The sequence below is a fragment of the Setaria viridis genome, chromosome 8 (assembly GCF_005286985.2).
Source record: "Setaria viridis chromosome 8, Setaria_viridis_v4.0, whole genome shotgun sequence".
Taxonomy (NCBI): domain Eukaryota; kingdom Viridiplantae; phylum Streptophyta; class Magnoliopsida; order Poales; family Poaceae; genus Setaria; species Setaria viridis.
Genome location: NC_048270.2, coordinates 33,178,368 through 33,197,764, shown reverse-complemented (window position 1 = coordinate 33,197,764; position 19,397 = coordinate 33,178,368). Strand labels below are relative to the sequence as shown.

Below are 19,397 nucleotides of genomic sequence, written 5' to 3'. Positions count from 1 at the left end.
GTCAGCCTATGTTCTTCTCTTCTCCTCCACTATCATGCTGGTTGGCACTACTCTTATTCTCTGCACCTCGTGGCCTACCTCCCGTTTTATTCTTCATTTGTAACATTCCATTTTTTTAAACAAAAAAAGGGTTTCAGAGGTCCTAACACTATTTGGGCCAAGACCTAGCAAACCAACCCACACCCTTGGCTCAAGTCGAAATCCTTTCCCTCAAGACCTTGGGGGGGCGGGGGACCAAGCCCTTCCCCAGCGCCGCCCCCTCCCATCCTGTTCGAGCTCCTCCCCAAGAACGTCTTTCTCCCTCTCCACAGCACCCTCCCTCTCTCTAGATTTGCTTTTCCCATCTCAATCTTGCTGCCCTAGGTTTGGGGGACGACCAAGGTGAGGTGAATCCACTTTAGCTCTGCTAATTGATATTTTTATATGGTTCTTGGTTATGGGGATTAATGGATTTGTAGGGGAAAACACGGTTTGAAGGTCGAACTAAGGTGTGATGACCTGTAGCTCAGGCAGTGCTGCTGTCCTTGTAGTTTTGGCAACTTAAACGATTTTTCCTCCGAAAGTGGATCATACAGAAGTTGTAGAATATTATGAGATCTAACTTCTATCAAAGTTTCACATTTTTTGGTGGAGTATACCTTCAGTTATTGAATATTGTTTGTATGCTATTTCCGAATGTCTAGATTTTTTACAGCAGATGTTCACACATATATTAGATTATAGTAATGAGAAAATTCGTGGAAAACCATAATAACAAAGTTGTAGGTTGCTAAGAGATATATATCCTGACAAAATTTGAGAATTTTTGGACAATGGGTTTGGGAGATATGGAGTTTTGTATGCTGCTGCCCGAAATTTCAGACAGATTCTATTCTTCACATTCAACTGCAGTTTTACACCTCTTTGGATTATGTTAAAAATAAAGGATCTGAACAAAGTTGTAAGATTTTTCCCTTAGTTTTCTAAGGTTTATTTTCTTGCTGTCATATCTATTGTAATTTTAAAGATATAAAAAAGTGAAGCAACACTGCTGCGGTTAGCCTAGGCGAGCACCGTTGTTGCTTGTTAGATGGGTTGGGCTATACGAGTGCTTTACTTGCTGTGTGCACATGGTTGTTTGAAGATATGCTTTCATCTTATTGTGTCAAAATAGGTGGTAACACTCCGGATCACGCTTAGAGTGGCTGTCTCCTTCGTTGGGAGGCAAGTAACGTATTGCTACAAGCTTTAATTTGCTATTTTTTTCTACCTCCACCTTAAATTTCAGAATGATAACTTATCCAATATGATCCGTTCAATTACAGGTTTATGCATATCTTACCGTTTTTATTACATATGCCTTGTTGTTTACTTTATAACTTGGTCATGGCTCTTGTTGGCATAATTAGGATGAGGTGTATGTTGTTAAATGAGGAGAGACTTACCTGGTACATGCGGTGTATACTCTCTTTGTGCGATCTGTCTTGGCATTGTATTCATTGCATCACAATGCATGGAATATGGAGTTATGTCGCCACTTGATAGCCATGACCGTACCAGTACAGCATCGTTTATTGGGCATAACGATGCAACTTCATACTTTGTTGAGTATCAAGGCAAGAGACATGGCATTTGCATTGCATTTGCATTGCATTTGCATGTAGGGTGCTATTGGTTTTCTATAGCATTTATTTGAAAGTGATGGTGACAAGTGAATCTTCTCCAAGGTTTGGTGATGAATTGGTTTTATTTATGTATGAGGATATTGGAGTTGATATTATTATTATTATTATTTCATTGAGGACCTATGCTTGCTGATAATAGTTAAACCATTGTCTAATGAACCTGTAGTTTAAATAGCTTATTAAAGCTAGTTACTTGCTGAGATTTATATCTCACCCCTGTTTTATCATCTCAGGTACTTGATGGATGGATGCTTTGCTTGGGGGTTGGGAAGTAGCAGTACGTCACACACTTCTCTTTAATCAAAATTTTCTAGTGTGATTCTGTAATTTTTAAGTCTTTCTCTTTGAGAGTTTGTTTGATGCTTAATGATGGCTACGATTTGTTCAACCTTGCCTTTAATCATTTCGATATATGTTAGGATCTTTCATTTATACTAGTGTGCTTTGTCTATTTTCATATCTTATTATTTGTTGCTTCCACGACGTTCCTGTTTTAGGAGGAGATCCTGTCAAAATCTATCCCTTTTGTCCGGTGTGGCTTAGTAGCATCCCAAGGTGGTCTTTGTACTTCTTGGTGTCTTACATCATTGCTTCCAGTCGCTCTCTGTTATGCTGGAGTTTGGGGCATGTTCTGGCAATATGTGTTGTCTAGTACCCACAAATACTGCATCTCCTTGTGCCCTTTTTCTCCCCCTTGGCTCCCAAGGAGACTTCCTTCTTTTCAGATGCTGATATGCTCTGCCCTTTAGGCTTGGCTCTCGGAGATAGGACTCAACTTATTAGTCTATCATTGATTGCATGATCCTGCAAAGATGATTGTAGAAACTTTAAAATTAACGCCACAATGGTGCCACCATTAATTTTTCCAAACTCATTCGTCTAACCTGGCCACCGTGGTTTGCACCTCCTTCATGCACTATTCTATCTTCAGTTGTCATGTCTGGTCAATTGGTTCGCACAATCACGTTGTGCACAACGTCTCCACTAAAAGCATCCTGAAATACAATAACCACATACTTTTTCTATTTCTGGTTGATCTGCAAGCTAACTTGTGTCTTTTCCAGTATCTATACTCCATGCATTATAAATCATATCGGTTCTGCTGCAAGAACCCATTTCCTCTTTATCCTCTCTTTGGCTTCATTTCCATCCACATTTCTTTGTGCCATTGCCTGCTTCACATTGCATCATTGATATTGTGAAAATCTTCCTTCCTAGTGTGTTAACTCGCCTACACCTATGATCTGATACAATACCACCTGGGTTACCTTTTTCGCCAATTGTTGATCATTTGTGTTCTCACCAGAGCCATCATTACTTTCGCTACTTCCAAATAACTCCTGTGAAATCATCCCCAGATGTATGTGGCTAATTACCTTCCATACAACCTAGACATAATGCAACATTTAGATTTTTACCTCTCCTGGTGCTTCTTGACGCCCGCTTCTTGATCTTGGGTCGATTTCTAGGGGTATTTCTTTGTTGTCTTTGTCAAGGTTTGCCAACACCTCTCTCAATCTAAGGTGTGCAGTGGACGACATGCTCCCAGAGCGGGCTGCAGCCATTGCCTGGGACGTTACATCCTGATTCTGTACAACTGTGTGATTCCATCAACCCCAACTAGGAGCTTGTCATTCCTCTCGATTCCCAACTCTTGCTGTGCATATTTTGTGTATCTACGGAGAATGCAATGTTCTGGTATTTTTTTAGCTGGATCCTTACGAAGGCTCTCAAAAACTGCACACAGAACAAACCTAAATAGCAGTTTTGCTAGTAAGAGTACAAAAATGAAATTGGCATGTACATTATGAATATTGAAACATTTTATCGTGTTCTTGTATGCTGCCACTCCTTGCACTCGCAATGAAAGTCGCCATTTTCTTTGTTTGCACGAACTTCGAACTGGTGCTGCCCCCAAGATATTTTAAAAGACCTATTTGTGTGAGTTACCAGATATCTAAAAAATCTTCACCTAACAAATTTAATAACACATGAAATCATACATAGGTTAAATTACAAATTGTATCAATTAATACACAAAGGTCATGTACATTTAACGCATTACAATACAATGTTGTAAAATTTCTTCTTCACGAAAGTTCCTTGATCATGATCGCGGCGTAAGTACGGAGCCTCTTCTTTGGATAGCAGGATGCTTGGATCAACTTCAACGGCGAATGGAGGCATGCCATCAAACTGATCATAATCATCTGATTGGTCTGTTTTATCCTCGACTCCCACGATTTTTCTTTTACCTGGAAGAATTATGTGGCACTTTGGCTCCCATGTCTCTTCTGGATTCCTCTTGGGTTTGCTGCACATGTCCTTCACATAGAACACCTGATGCACATCATTGGAAAGTACGAATGGGTCATCACTGTATCTAGTCTTGCTCAGATCTACTATTGTCATTCCGTACTGATCTTTGGTGACGGCAGTTAGCTTCACCCAATTGCAAAGAAATAGAGGGATGTACAGCGGTCCGTATTCGAGTTCCCATATCTCCTGTATGAAACCATAATACGACTCCTTGCTATTATTTCTGTCCATGGTATCTATGCGGACACCACTATTCTGGTTCGTGCTTTTCTGGTCCTGGGCTCTCGTGTAAAATGTGTAACCATTTATCTCATAGCCTTAGAATTTGACGATTGTGGTAGCAGGTCCCCTGGCTAACCAGGCAAGCTGTGGGTGAATCTTAGAGTTACCCATAAGTTGTTGGCGCAACCAGGAGGGAAAAGTTTCCATGTGATGACGGGTAAGCCAAGCATCGGATTTGGTCGGGTTTTTGGAAGCTACCATCTGCCTGTGCTGCTCGATATACGGAGACACAAAGGATGACTGTTGTAGAACAGTGTAGTGTGCCTTGTCGAACAAATCAGTATGATTGCTCAAACTTGATTTCCTTCCAAGGGTGCCCATTCCTCGGAGCCTCCCCTCGTGGCGTGAAGTTGGAACCCCAATCGAGTCAATTGAATCAATAAAATCAACACAAAACTCGATCACCTCCTCTGTTCCATATCCCCTGGCGATGCTTCCTTCTGGACGGGCACGATTACGAACATAGTTTTTTAGGACTGCCATGAACCTCTCGAAAGGCCACATATTGTGCAGGTATACAGGTCCGAGAATACCAATCTCTTTTACTAGGTGAACCAGTAAGTGCGTCATAATATTGAAGAAGGATGGTGGAAATAACAACTCAAAACTGACAAGACATTGCACCACATCGTTCTGTAGCTTTGATAGCTTGGATGGATCGATTGCCTTCTGCGAAATCGCATTGAGAAACGCGCATAGCTTTACGAGCGGCAACCGGACATTTTCTGGTAGAACACCCCTCAGTGCAACCGGAAGCAACTGGGTCATCAACATGTGGCAGTCATGAGCCTTGAGATTTGTAAACTTCTTTTGTTTCATATTTATTATTCCCTTTATATTCGAGGAGTACCCAGACGGGACCTTCATACTATTCAAGCATTCAAACATGCTATCCTTCTCCTCCTTGCTGAGAGTGTAACTGGCAGGACGTAAGTAGTGCTGTCCATTATCTCTCTTTTCCGAATGTAGGTCATCTCGTTGCCCCATGGCTTTTAGGTCCTGTCGTGCTTCCAATGTATCTTTTGAGGTTCCATAAACACCCATGAAGCCTAGCACGTTCACGCAAAGATTCTTCGTCAGGTGCATCACGTCTATTGCGTTGCGAACCTCTAGGATTTCCCAATAAGGTAGCTCCCAAAATATTGACTTTTTCTTCCACATGGGTGCATGTCCGTTATCGTCGTTCGGAACAGGTTGGCTACCAAGTCCCTTTCCGAAGACTACATATACATCCTTCATCATCTCAAACACACGCTTTCCATTACGGTGTGCAGGTTTTTTACAATGGTCTGGCGTCCCTTTGAAATGCATCCCGCTCTTTCTCAGCTGGTGGTGAGCAGGGAGAAATCGACGATGACCCATATAGACGACCTTCTTACAGTGCTTCAAGTACATGCTGTCTGTGTCGTCTAAACAGTGGGTGCATGCCCGATATCCCTTATTTGTCTGTCCTGAAAGGTTACTCAATGCAGGCCAATCGTTGATGGTTACGAACAACAGTGCTCGTAGATTAAAGATCTCTTGTCTATCCTCATCCCACACACGTACACCTTCTTCCTTCCAGAGCTGTAAAAGGTCATCAACCAACGGCCTTAGGTACACGTCAATGTCGTTGACGGGTTGTTTTGGGCCTTGGATAAGCGCCGGCATCATAATGAACTTCCGCTTCATGCACAGCTAAGGAGGAAGGTTGAACATACAAAGGGTCACAGGCCAAGTACTATGACCACTACTCAACTCACCGAATGGATTGAATCCATCAGTGCTTAAACCAAACCTTATGTTCCTTGCTTCACTTTCAAAGTCTGGGAATGTTCTATCAATTGATCTCCATTGTGCCCCATCTGCGGGGTGTCTCAGCATCTCATTTTCCTGACGGTCTTCTTTGTGCCATCGCATCAACTTAGCATTCGCCTTGTTCCTGAACAAGCGCTTCAAGCGTGGTATTATAGGGAAATACCACATCACCTTCGCGGGAACTCTCTTCTTGAGAGACTGCCCCTCGACATCACCAGGATCATCTCGCCTGATCTTATACCGCAGGGCTTTGCAGACGGGACAAGCATCCAATTTCTCGTATTCATCACCACGATAGAGGATACAGTCATTAGGGCATGCGTGTATCTTCTGAACATCCAATCCGAGAGGGCAAAGAATCTGTTTAGCTTCATATGTTGTGGACGGTAATTCATTATTCTCGGGGAGAATCTTCTTGACAATGTTCAACATCCCCTGAAATGCCTTATCGGACACACCATTTTTTGTCTTCCATTGCACAAATTCTAGTGTCGTACCTAGTTTTTTATGGCCCTGCTGGCAACCTGGGTACAACAATTTTTGGTGATCATCTATCATGCGCTGCAACTTTGCTGCTTCCTTCTCAGTTTCGCAATCTCTGTATGCATCTCGTATCACCTGACCAAGGTCATCAGTAGGGTCATTTTCTGCAAACTCATCTTCATCAGCCTCGCCCATTGTAGTACCTGCAAAAGCTTGGCCTGCAACCCAGTCCGGAATGGTGTCATCTTCCTCCTCCTCCTCGCCATCTTCCATTACAACCCCTAGTTCACCGTGCTTGGTCCAAACCAAATAGTTAGGCATGAAACCGTATTTAAACAAGTGGCTGCGAATAGTCCCCCAGGAATCCTTTGAATACTCCTTCCTGTTATTGCATTGGAAGCATGGACAACATACGAACCCATTCTCTGGCTTGTTCGCTTTTGCCAATTCGAGAAAATAATGCAAGCCATCAATAAACACCTTGCTCCGCCTGTCTGCATTATACATCCATTGCCGGTCCATCTGCATCGTATTACGCATGAAAATGGATTACACTTGACAATGGATTATGCGTGAAAATCGATTAAAGATCCAAACAACATGAAGATCCAAATACACATATTTAAATTAAACTCCCAAACAACATTATACAATACAACAAGCCATCCACTGGTTATTATCAAGGAGAGGACTTTAAGCATCCTTGGACGGTGAAGATGAAGGTTCCGCTGACCCAACCTCATCCTTAGGTTTATTTGTGCCGCCTGAAACGGTAGTACTAAGTGGACGTGAAACACCCGGGACTGAGGGTGGAGCATAACGACCACCAAAAGGAGGTTCCTGACCCGCGGCAACAGCTTCTTCATGACGTTGCTGCAAATAACGAAGCATTACTTTTTCCAGCACGCTCTTTTTCTTCGGCTTATGCTGAGGGCCAACTATGATTGGAACCTTGCCATAATAGGAACCACGATCGCCCCCACCATCGCCACTTCCTCCAGTAGCAGAAGCCATCTATGTACAAAAATTATTATCTTAACACTGCATAAGTTGTTCAACTTGAAGACCGTGATCATCTCGCGAGGATGTCCTCAACTGGACAGCACCGCACTTTGTCATTAAAGAGGTTAGATGCTATGGAAAAGGGGACACGGTCACGATGTCCGTATCCACTCTTTCTCGTAGAATCGAACCTCCTTCTTGACATACGTTGCTGCTCGGCGGAGAACATCCTTGGCGAGATGAACACGGTATGCAAGTTCAACAAGTAGCAGAAGTCATCTATGTACAAAAATTCTTTCCTTACCACTACAGAAGTTGTTGAACTTGAAGACCGTGTTCATTTCGCGAGGATGTCCTCAGCTGGGCGGCACCGCACTTCATCATGAAAGAGGTTAGATGCTACGGAAAAGGGGACACGGTCACGATGTCCGTATCCACTCTTTCTCGTAGAATCGAACCTCCTTCTTGACATACGTTGCTACTCGGCGGAGAACATCTTAGCAGAAATGAACACGGTATGCATGTTCAACAAGTATATGGATTTAAAAAACCATATTGAATTTGATAAGATAAACCGTCTAGACAAGGTAGCATCATTTTTAAACCACTGAAATAATGCATACTATATATGACACATCAATCTCCCTCACATTCTAGCTCAAAATACCTCTCCATTTTTCAACTTCATCATCACATTGTAGCAAATAATCTTTCCATCTCCAAAGCATAAATCAAAGCATAACACAAGGATGAAGTAGCAAACCTTCGCAACACTTGTGTTGGTTGAGTCAAATTCCCACGAAAATGAGGGAAAAAACTTCGGGCAGCACCTCCCTTGCTTTGGCACCACCGGAGAGTAGGTGAAGCTCAGCTCTCTATCAATGTGCTGGACTGGCTCGGGCTGGAGGAAGAAGAAAGTCTCTGTCTCGGGATATAGTGGGGGATGAGTTTTTATCCTGGTTAAAAACTCCAACCAAGACAAAAGGAAACACCTTTTATCCCGGTTGGAGGCACCAACCAGGACTAACCTTTTTATCCCGGGATAAAAGGGTCCGGCCACCGACGCCCCCCAGCTAGCCGTTGCAACCGGGACTAAAGGGGGGCCTTTAGTCCCGGTTGCAATTACCAACCGGGACTAATGCTCCCCTCCAAATTTCCACACCCCGGCGCACCCCCTTTTGTCCCGGGCCAACTTTAAACCGGGATAAAAGGGGGTGGATCGAAAGTCAGTTCTCTACTAGTGTGCAGCACATACATTAGTGAACATAAATCACCATGCTGAATGAGACTTGTTATCATCAAAACAGGAATTATAAAACAGTAGAAACACATGTACAGAGCTATGGTTTACACAAATCTAGTACATATCTCCATTCTACTGAAAGTAGAAACTAGCAAGCTTAAAACTTTTGATAGACAACTAATTAGCAGTTCATGCTTAAAACTAGCAAGCTTAAAACTTAGATCTGCAGGACTCACCAAGGCAAGAGTATTGGTGGTGCACGTCGATCTTCCAGTGAGTAAAATGGATAGCTGCCGAGCTCCTCCTCCTCCCGTCCTTGTGCTTCCCTTCCCTCAGATCTGTCTACAGCCTCTAAAAAAAGAACAAATCGAGTCAAGGGTTAGGGTTAGGAGAGAACTTGCTGTGTATGTTGACGAGGAAGAGAGGGAGGGAGAGGGGGAAGGAGCACCGGCTCACCGCGTGGCGTGTGGTCACCGGCGAGAAGCTGCTCGCGCGGAGGAGCGGCACGGGCGGCGCACTCTGTGCACGGGCGGTGCACTCTGTGCCGGCTCTGGAGGGGGTCGACGGAGGAGGGGGCAGCGGAGGAGGGGGCTGGCGGAGGAAGTGGAGGAGGGGGCGGCGGAGAAGTGGAGGAGGGGGCGGCGGAGGAAGTGGGCGGCGGTGCACGCGGAGAAGTGGAGGAAGGAGTCGGGGCGGCGCGCGCGGGGGGAAAGAGTCCGGTCGGGACCGAGGAAACGATTTCCTCTTTTTAGGGTCGGAATGTGCGGTAGATAGAGTTGGAATCCTGAGGAATCCCTCTTTCCAATTCCGGGAGCAGCCAAACAAGATGACTTTGGAAATTAATTCCAATTCCAGCCAATTCCAATGAAACAAACAGGCTCGTAAAGAAAATGGGAAAAGCCTGCTATCTGGATTTGGAATAAAGAGGAAGGGGGAGGTCGATTGGAGAGAAGGAAGGCAAGCTGATGTCTTGTTATTGAGGTGGGAGAAAGAAAAGAACAGGAAGAAGAGAGGTGGAGCAGAGAGGAAAGGAGGAGATCGGTGGGACCACCTGCTGCTCTGGTTGCTTCAGCTGAAGAAATAGGGGCGCGTTTGGTTCGTTTCCGTCGCTAGCCTGGCTCGCATCTGGTATGCAGGCTAAGCTGGGCCAGGCTGATTGCATGCAGGTGATCAATGTTTGGTTACCAGGACGAAAGTAGACAGGCTGAGCAGAGCACACGTTTGGTTGCATGTATGAGCTAAGAACTGGCGAATAGAGAAGAGAAAGCAGCTGTTTGGTTGGATGCATGTACCAGAGTTTGAATACCAGATTGCTGAAATTGGTGAGGTTACCACAAGTCAAATTTTAGGCTAGGTACTCATACAACTCGTTCATACCTATGGAGGTCATCATCGGCTCAATATTACAACAAATGATCATACAAGCTTGTACAATAAAACTAGGATAATAATGAACTGAACAATGATAATGATATCTTTGGTTGGTGTGCTTGTTTTGTTCAGTTGTTTGTCAGCCTTGAACTGAGGAGGGGCTTGATCTACATGTTTGTTGTGATAGGGAGCCTAAGCTTGTTCTTCAGTGTTGTACCCTTTGAAACAGGCTCCCTTGAAGCCATTAACTTGTTGATGGCAATCCCTCCAGGTGGAGAAGACGCCAGTTTTGCGGCCATAGAACACAACATACCAAGTCATAATTGAAGTCCTAGATTAGTTACAATGCAGCAATACAATGTGAGTTGTAACAAAAATAATCAATGAACAATGCAAACAATTAATTAGGTGCTCAGATCATGCAGAAATAAATAAGGACATCATAACAGGCAATGGAATTGTGCTCAGATCATGCACAACTCAAAAGGAAAACATAACAGCCAATGGTCTATTACTCAGATGAAGCACAAATGAAAAAGGATATCATGAAGGCAATGAGCTGTGCTCAGATCATGCACAACTGAGAAAGGAAACATAACAGCCAATGGTCTATTACTCAGATGAAGCACAAATGAAAAAGGATATCATGAAGGCAAAGAGCTGTGATCATGCACAATTCATAAAGGAAAACATAACAGCCAGTGCAGTTGTACTCAGATGAAGCACAAATGAAAAAGGATATCATGAAGGCAAGGAATTGTGCTCAGATCATGCACAACTGAAAAAGGATATCATATAGGAAATGAGTTGTGCTCAGATTCTTACAGAAATGAATAAGGATATCATAAAGGCAATTAATTAGGTGCTCAGATCATACACAACTGAATAAGGACATCATAATAGGCAATGGGTTGTGCTCAGATCATGCTCCAATGAATAAGGACATCATAATAGGTAATGAGTTGTGCTCAGATCATGCACAGGAGAATAAGGACATCATAATAGGCAATGAGTTGTGCTCAGTTCATACATAACTGAATAAGGACCTCATAAAGGCAATGAGTTGTGCTCAGATCATTTTTAAGCACAGAAGGTAAATAATGACAGACACATGACATCATAGGCATATGAATAACTACAACCATGACCAAGTGTCCATGACATCATAGGCAATGTAACTGACTCATCAAATACATCACAGACCAACTACAGTCTCTGCCTCTCTAAGACCACAACCTAACCATACTTACCAGCCACAACCTAAGGGTGCTGTGTCAAACCAAAAGAAATGGAGCAAAGTGTTTGAAGCTCCAGTCAGTGTATCCTGCACAAAAGAAGTCACTATGCAAAAGATAGATCAGTCAGGAAGCATGTAGAGGGATCTACATGTAGGAATTCTTGGCAAGCCATGTCCTTAGCCAAAGGACGCAGTGGTTCTCAGCCATGTTGACAAAGGCATCACCCTGGGCCTTGTTGTCAACCAGATGGGAGAAAGCACAGATCAGAGCCTCCTCACTGAACCCTGGCATGTACATCACTGCACTGTACAGATCAGGGTTCAACACCTCAACCTTGGTCTCACGGATAGCAGAAGCAACATCCCTCACTACCTCAGTCATACTGCTCATCACCAGATGGTCCTCCTCAGTGAGGACAGACCTCTTCCTCTTCTTGCTAGGACCAGAACCACTAATGACCTCTATTGTATCCTGAATGCTGCAGATATCTTTGCTGGAACTCTAGCATGAACATGAGTACCATCTATTGCACCAATACAGTCCTACATTATAGCAAGACTTGTGATTAAAGTTTGGTCAGGACTGCAGTTAGGTACAGGTAAACCTTACATTCATTTAATTACCTTAAAATAAGGATACCACCTTGGGCTTGTTCTGATTTTAAGTGCTGTCTCAGTTGATGGTGGCATTATCATCTCTCCCCTCAGCTCACCAATAGCATACAAGACCTCTCTAAAATACCTACTTACTGTTTCCATGGATCTCCTAAATGTTTGGTGGATTACTCTAAATCTCTGGTTGTGTCCCACAACATGGAGAAACATTGCTACTTTTTCCTCCACAGTACTGTTTATTGTGTCCCTTAGCAAGCTTCTATCCCTAAGCAGGTTACACAGGTTGAAAAAGGGAGCTCTACGCATACGCAACATGTTCACACATTCTATGTCATTACAATTAAAAATTTTGTTCAGGTTGGCTTGGCGTTCCTCATCCATAGCACTCATTGGGGCATATGTAATCCGAGGCTGTGAATTATAGGCCACCCTGAGCCTACTCATGAAGTATGCATAGATGATAGACACAAAAGCAGCAGCTTTTATCACAAGCATGCGTCTCTGGTCGACAGGGTTCATCTATTACACAATGCAAAGCATGTCTCAGCAAAACAACAAATCATTTTGAGCATTCAACAAGTGGGTCAGGAAAAAAAACTGCATCATCGCCTAATGCACAAGTGGTCACATATAGGTAAATCAGTGTAATAAGAATGCATCATTGGATAAGGACATGTGCTCAGTTTTCATTTTTATAACTTAATATCATCGGCCAAGAACATGTGCTCACTGTTGAAAATAAATAAGCATTCATCATCGGCTACGAACATGTGCTCACTGTTGAAAGAAAATAAGCATTCATCATCGGCTAAGAACATGTGCTCACTGTTGAAAGTAAATAAGCATTCATCATCGGCTAAGAACATGTGCTCAGTTTCCAGAGTAAGTAAGCAACCATCATCGGCTAATGACAAAGGCTCACTGGAAAAAATTGTTACCGCTAGCTCCTTCAGTAAACAGTCCGAGGGCTTTCAAGAGTTCAACGGGTAAGCCAAGATAAAGGCAGATCTGCACATGAGGGAGAGGGATTACTATCAAAACATACAAGATCCAATCAGGAGAAACAACAACAGACCGAAACCCTAAAAGATAAAACTTGCCTTTTTACCTCCAACGAAATCACCAGCACAGATCCGACCCTACAAATGTTCAAAGCATTAGGACCCCAAAAAAACCGATGGAGAAAGGGAGCAACACCAGATCTGCGACGGATTACAGGTTACCTGCTCTCTTTGCCACGAAACCCCGACGAATCGAACCTCAAACCTGCGGAAAATGAAGAGAGGGAGAAGCAAAAGGTCAACCACCGATTGAATCGAGCCTCAAACACCGTGGATCTGGAGCACAAGTAAGAGAAGATGCATCACCTGCTACCACCACTCAGATCTGGACGAGCAGGAAGAGGAGGACACGAGGAAGCGGGAGAGCTCACAGCGGAGAGGCAGAGGGCGAGTGCGACGGAGAGAATGGGGAGAGGGGCGGCGGCGGTGAAGATATAGCGCGGAAGGAAGGCGCGAAAGGGGCGGCGGTAACCCTAGCTTCCCGCGCGCGCCCCCGCATCTCCCGCCTGCACACGAGGAGCCATTTTTCTGGGCAGCGAGAGCGCGCTCGCGTCCCGCATGAGCCAGGCCGCCAAGAAACGGAATCCATTTTCGTTTCCCGGCAGCCAGGCTCGGGGGGTTGTGTTGCACGCCCAGGGCCAGGCTCAGGTACGAATACAGGCATCCAATCACTTCGACGTTGTATCCCGAGGGCCAGGCCGAGCCATATGCGGGGAAGCAAACGCGCCCTAGCAGACTGAGAAGAGAGATGCTGCTGGCGGCGGCGGAAGAAGAACGGAAGGATTATATTATTATACGTTGTAATTGGGGGTATATATGTCATAGTTAACGGAGACTTTGTAAAATTCAAAGAGATGCAACCTTCTATATAGCTAAGTTTGGATCTTTTAACGGTATATTTCTAAAGACACAATCTTTCGATGGTACATATTCAATTTTCCCTTTAAATTGTTTTTGGAGGTTTTCTATCCGGCACAAGTGCCAAGTTCATCCCACTGGAGCTGATAATGTGGATGAACGTAGTTCTTATATATGTAGTTCTCATGCTCCGAGTTGTAGATGTTATTATACCTGTAATTTGTGACTTTGCACTGTAATTTTAATGAATCCTTGTAACAAAGGCTTTTTATGTGTGTGATCATGTATGATATGCAACTACTGGTAAATTGTGCTATTGGGTCGTATGGGATGTGTCCCAGGGATACTTGATGTTACATTAGTGAAGCCGTTTCGACAATTTAGTTACTTTGTGCCAATGTTTAATTAATTTAATTTGTGCAGGTCCTCGTAGTGGGTATTACGAGCATCTCTAGCAGTTTTCCAATTCCCAATCCAACCGTATTGAAAAGAGTTGGTAAAAAAAATAGTGCTCCAACAGCTAACTCCCTTTAATTTTCCTTTTTTCCAATAATTATTGGGATAACCTAATAATTCACCCCAACTCTCCCTAAATAAAGGAAGAGTTGTGACTCTCCCAATACATCAGGCCATGTTTGGATCCCAAGGATTGCGAGAATCATGGATAGTATTATGGGAATCCGGAATCTGAATAGTAATAATTTAGTTTGTTTGGATTCTAGGATTATGATATGGGGTTCTTTGAAAAGCTCAATTGTCTATGATACCCTTGGTTTGGATGGCGAATAAGGATTGGAATAGGGGTACAATTGTCATTTCCCAACATATAATCTCGTAATAGCTAGGTTGGAGGAGATAGTGGGATTATTAGAATTAAGATGGGTAGATTCTTATAAACCATCATAGAATCTAACTTGTTTGGATGCATTAATGATTATTTTTAGTGGGATTACATAATCTCTAGGGATTTAAATGGGACCTTAGTTGGGAGACTGCAAAAGTAACTCTCCCAATAACAATAAAAGAGATATTGGGAAATCCCTATTAATTGATTATTGGAAAATATTTATTGGGGGACTGCTGGAGATGCTCAGGCGTAAAACCAACATGCCTTGAGTTTTTTCGCGCTGCGTTGGAGGAGAAGGGTGTTTAGTTTTTTATTTCAAAATAGTTAAGGTAAAATATTTTTAAGATCTAAGGTTTAAGTTTGTCCCTCTAGAACATTCAACATTCTTTCTCAATCATCTTCTGATTCTTCTCAATACACTTGAAATTATATGCTTCTCCAAAAAGTGATGCAAAGGTACCCCTATTTATTACACATCTTTTAGAAATTATGCTCTTTTTTTTAAAAAAGAAGTATAAACTGATCAATAACCGCATATGATTCATTGGCATTGGTAGAAAACTGTAAAATTCGGCTTAATCTTTTCTATATGCTGACAGAAATCCTGAATTCTTCTACCAAAACTTTAAAGTTTTCACCCCCGGATAAAAAGAGAAAAAAAAGATTACTAGCACCCATGTTGTCCTCGGGCTAGCTACCCCGTGAAACATTGAGAGAAACTTGAAGTAAGCACACGTCCAACCCCATCACCAAATTCCTTGGTCTCCCTCATGTCACTCACCATTTATTCCTCTGAACCCTTGCCTTCTGAAGAGCTGTCCGTGTTCTTCTGCTCCTCCGAACCCTCGCTGTCGGCGGTCCAGTATCGCTTCACGGCGAAGAGCACCTTCTCACCGATGTTCGGGCTGTCCTCGTGGTTTGCCATCAGCGTCTTCCACCGCATTCCCTTCACCGTCCTCTGCACCTTCAGCAGGATCTCGACGTCGTCCCGAAGGATCACGGTCCCCTCCGGGCGAAGAATCCGGTCCATCTCAAGCAGGATGTCCTCCATCTTGCACCTATACCAAATTCAGAGACCAACTTGTTAGACAGAGAGACCATAGTTCACAGTTCACACATTCAGAAGAATATACCATTTAACATCTAAGTAAGAGAACAAGTATTGAACAAAATTTGAATTTAAAATTCTATTTTCGAAAAAAAATGACGAGATTTTGATTCACCTGTCCTTGTAGAGGGTGAAGATTCCATTGGCGTGTATAAGGTCGTATGTCCTTGGGTATGTAGAGAAAGCTTCACACCTGAGGAAGAACCAACAAGGAATAAAAATTACATTTTTTTTCTCGTGTCATGCTTCAGATGAAGCTGCTGCTTATATTACCAGTCATGGTACATGCCGATGAGGCCCCGCTCGTAGATGACGCCGAGGGTGGAGAGCTCGGCGGCCGTCGGCACGACGTTCATGACCCACGCCCTGGGGGAAAAGATCGCCGCGGCGAACCCGCCCACGCCGGCGTTCATGTCCATGATGTTCCGGTACCGCTCGGTGCTGAGCTTGTAGTTCACCTTCTTGTACGCCTCCACGTGCCGCTCCCACCGCCAGTTCTCCTCCGCGTACGACTCCGCCGTGAAGCCCGGCACGGCGCCGGACAGAATCCGCGGCGGCACGGCCGTCAGACGCGCCGGGAACGGCTGCAGCTCGCCGGCGCCCGCGCCGGCCGGCGGCGTGATGCACGTCTCCATGTTCTTGTACCAGACGTCGTCGGGGTTGGCCTCGTCGCAGGTCCGGACCGGCGGCCTGTCCGGGCAGGCGGCGGCGGGGTCCGGCCGCTTCCGCCAGATGCCGATCTCGTTGATCTCGGTGACCTTCTCCCAGCAGAGCATGGCGGCGTACTCCTCGATGCGCTGCTGCTCGGCGGAGAGGTCGGCCTCCGTGCGCTCCCACGCCTTGTGGTTCGTCTTCCAGTTGATCGGCGGGCCGGAGAGCACCCAGTAGCCGCCCGGCCGGAGCACGCGATCGATCTCCATCATGTACATCCCTCCTGCGTTCACGCAGCAGCGCGTCAGAATTATCATTGTTCACGAATGTGATTTGTGATGTGACCGCCAGCCGCCGCCGGCGACGGCGAAGGAGGAGGAGGAGCTGACCGTTGCCGGCCCAGGGGATGAGGCAGCGGGAGCAGTGCGCCATGTCGAAGGAGCGCGGCGGGAAGGGGAGCTTGACGGAGCCGAGGACGCCGATGAACGCGGGCACGCCGCGCTCCAGCGCGAACTGCACCTGCGCCTCGTGCGAGTCCCGCGGCGCGAACGACATGGCGATCACGCCCCGGGAGTCCAGGTACGCGCCCAGGCTCGCCACCTGCAATGTCAATGGCGTCGACGAGGTGATGGATCGATAGCCAATAGGTCAGCGAGGCCGGCAATGGCGTCGGCGAGGTCAAGGTCAGAATGCCAGGTCAGGCTTTCTTACGCCGCAGCCGGTGTCGAGGACGGTGCGGACGTGGCCGCCGGCGAAGGGGACGACGGATGAGAGGCGGTCGATATACTCGTCGGCGCCCTTGGGGAACTGCGTGCCGCCACCGGGGAAGCGGAAGACGGCGCCCTCGTACTGGACCCAGTTCTGGACGGCCTTCTCGACGGTGAGGCTCTTGTACGGCGCGTTGGCGAAAGGCACGTAGTCGCGGCTCTTGGGCCACGGGAACGGCGTCACGTACCCCGGCGGCGCCGGGACCAGGCACCGCAGCCGATCGTCGGCGCCGGCGGGGCAGTGCCGCTCCCGGTACACCATGTTCTTGCGGGGGAACTTCATGGCGCGGTCCTGGTCGTGGCACGGCGTGTGGTCCGCCAGCGCCGCCGCGCACGGCGGGAACTCCGGACCCGCGCCGACCGCTGCCGACGCATTGGTGTCGATGGCCGCGTCCCCGCTGCGGTGGGTCTCGAAGCTGAGCCCCGCGGCGGCGGCGTCGCCGCCGCAGGCCGCCTGGCGGTTCACGGCGGCGGCGATGCTGTCGCCCTTGCCGTAGCCGCTGCGCTGCCACGCGCCGAGCACGTAGAAGAAGCAGCAGAGCGCCATGGCGACCACCAGACTCAGGGGGCTCCGCGCCCCCGAGCTGCCCTTGTTCGCCATGGCCGCCTCGCTCGATCGCCTCCTTGCCGATTGGATTCGATCAACCAATCTGCTATCAAGAACACAAATGTCATTAATGTACAAATGCGCGATGCATAAATCGGAGTGGAATGTGATGCGAACCTTGATTGCAATGTTCACGACTCAAATGGGATCGGTTAACGACGTGGTAAATCTGAACGCTGTTCTTGCATTTGGTCGAGGGAGGGAGAGGAGGAATACGAGATGTGGTTTGTGTCAGATATGCAGAGTAACGAGAAGGAGAGAGAACCGGATCTTGGAAGCATGGTGCGAGAGAGAAGAGGGCCTAAGAAAGAGGAGTTAGCTTGAACACAAAATTGGTTGAGAGATGTATGACGTCGCATTTTGGTTGGAGAAATGGGCGACTGATATGGGCCATCGGATTAAATATCTAACGGCCTAAAATTGAGTTTGCCAAAACGTGCAAAATATCAGTCACCTGAAGAAGAGTTTGTTTTGCAAAGAAGAAGTTGAACATAGGTGTTGCATTTATGTTCGATAATACAATTGCATCAGTGTTGACTTCATGTTACATATTGATCGAAAGATAATTAACAACATCAGTAAATAGGTCATCAACAACATTAGTAATATATCATCTCAGTATACCAAGGAGATATTACATGGGATTTGGCAGGCATACAACTAGAGTATGTTTGTCTTCTACATAGTTTTTTTAGAAAAACCATAGACTGCATTGAACAGCGCTATTCACCTACTCTTGGTCCTGCGCAAGGAGAATCCCATTTCGATTTAGTGGAGATCTTCCTCATTTCAGTTTCCACCGACATCTCACTCGAATCTCTGCAAAGTTGTAATTTGAGAATACTCGCTTACTTTGATGATTTCAAGCTCATACCTGAAGTACAAACTCAATGAAATCAGTTAACCTCACTTGGAGTTATTTATCAACTAAAATGTGATTCATTCTCTACCCAAGTTCATCTGGTACGGTGTTGAATGCACTCATTTATATATTGCCAACCCCTTCGGGCCAACTTCATGTGTGTAAGCTCCAAAATCATGAGTAGCATGCAACGCTTCCTCGCACATCATCCGAAAGAAGTTGAACATAGGTGTTGCATTTATGTTCGAGAACACAGTGTATCAGTGTTCACTTCATGTTACATGTCTGCATCTAGAGCTTTCCCTTATTGATTGAAAGACAATTAAGAAGATTAGTAAATAGATCATCAACAACATTAGTAATAGATCATATCATTAATACCAAGGAGAGATTACATGTGATTTGTTGGGACCAAACTAGTTCCCAGGATAGTTGTTTTAGAAGAATAATAGACCATATTGAACAAAATCTATTGCCCTACTACTACTTTGGTTCGAAGGAAGAAGGGTGGCGCACATGGAGAATACCATTTCAATTTAGTGGACGTCTCTCTCATTTCAGCTTCCACCACCACCTCACTCAAATCTCTGTAATGTTGTAATTTGAAATACACATTTGCTTTG

General features: G+C 45.4%; 1 protein-coding gene across 1 annotated transcript; it reads right to left on the bottom strand.

Annotated features, from left to right (window-relative positions):
* Positions 1 to 15,345: 15,345 nt before the first annotated feature.
* LOC117833852 (probable methyltransferase PMT2) lies at positions 15,346 to 18,408 on the bottom strand. The gene is made up of 6 exons (XM_034713448.2): positions 18,030 to 18,408; positions 17,250 to 17,955; positions 16,928 to 17,138; positions 16,161 to 16,821; positions 16,003 to 16,080; positions 15,346 to 15,837 (listed from the first exon to the last, which is right to left on the bottom strand). Exons 2-6 carry the CDS (start codon positions 17,904 to 17,906, stop codon positions 15,564 to 15,566), a joined length of 1,881 nt encoding a protein of 626 aa, XP_034569339.1. The 5' UTR covers positions 17,907 to 17,955; positions 18,030 to 18,408; the 3' UTR covers positions 15,346 to 15,563.
* Between the last annotated feature and the right edge of the window lie 989 nt (positions 18,409 to 19,397).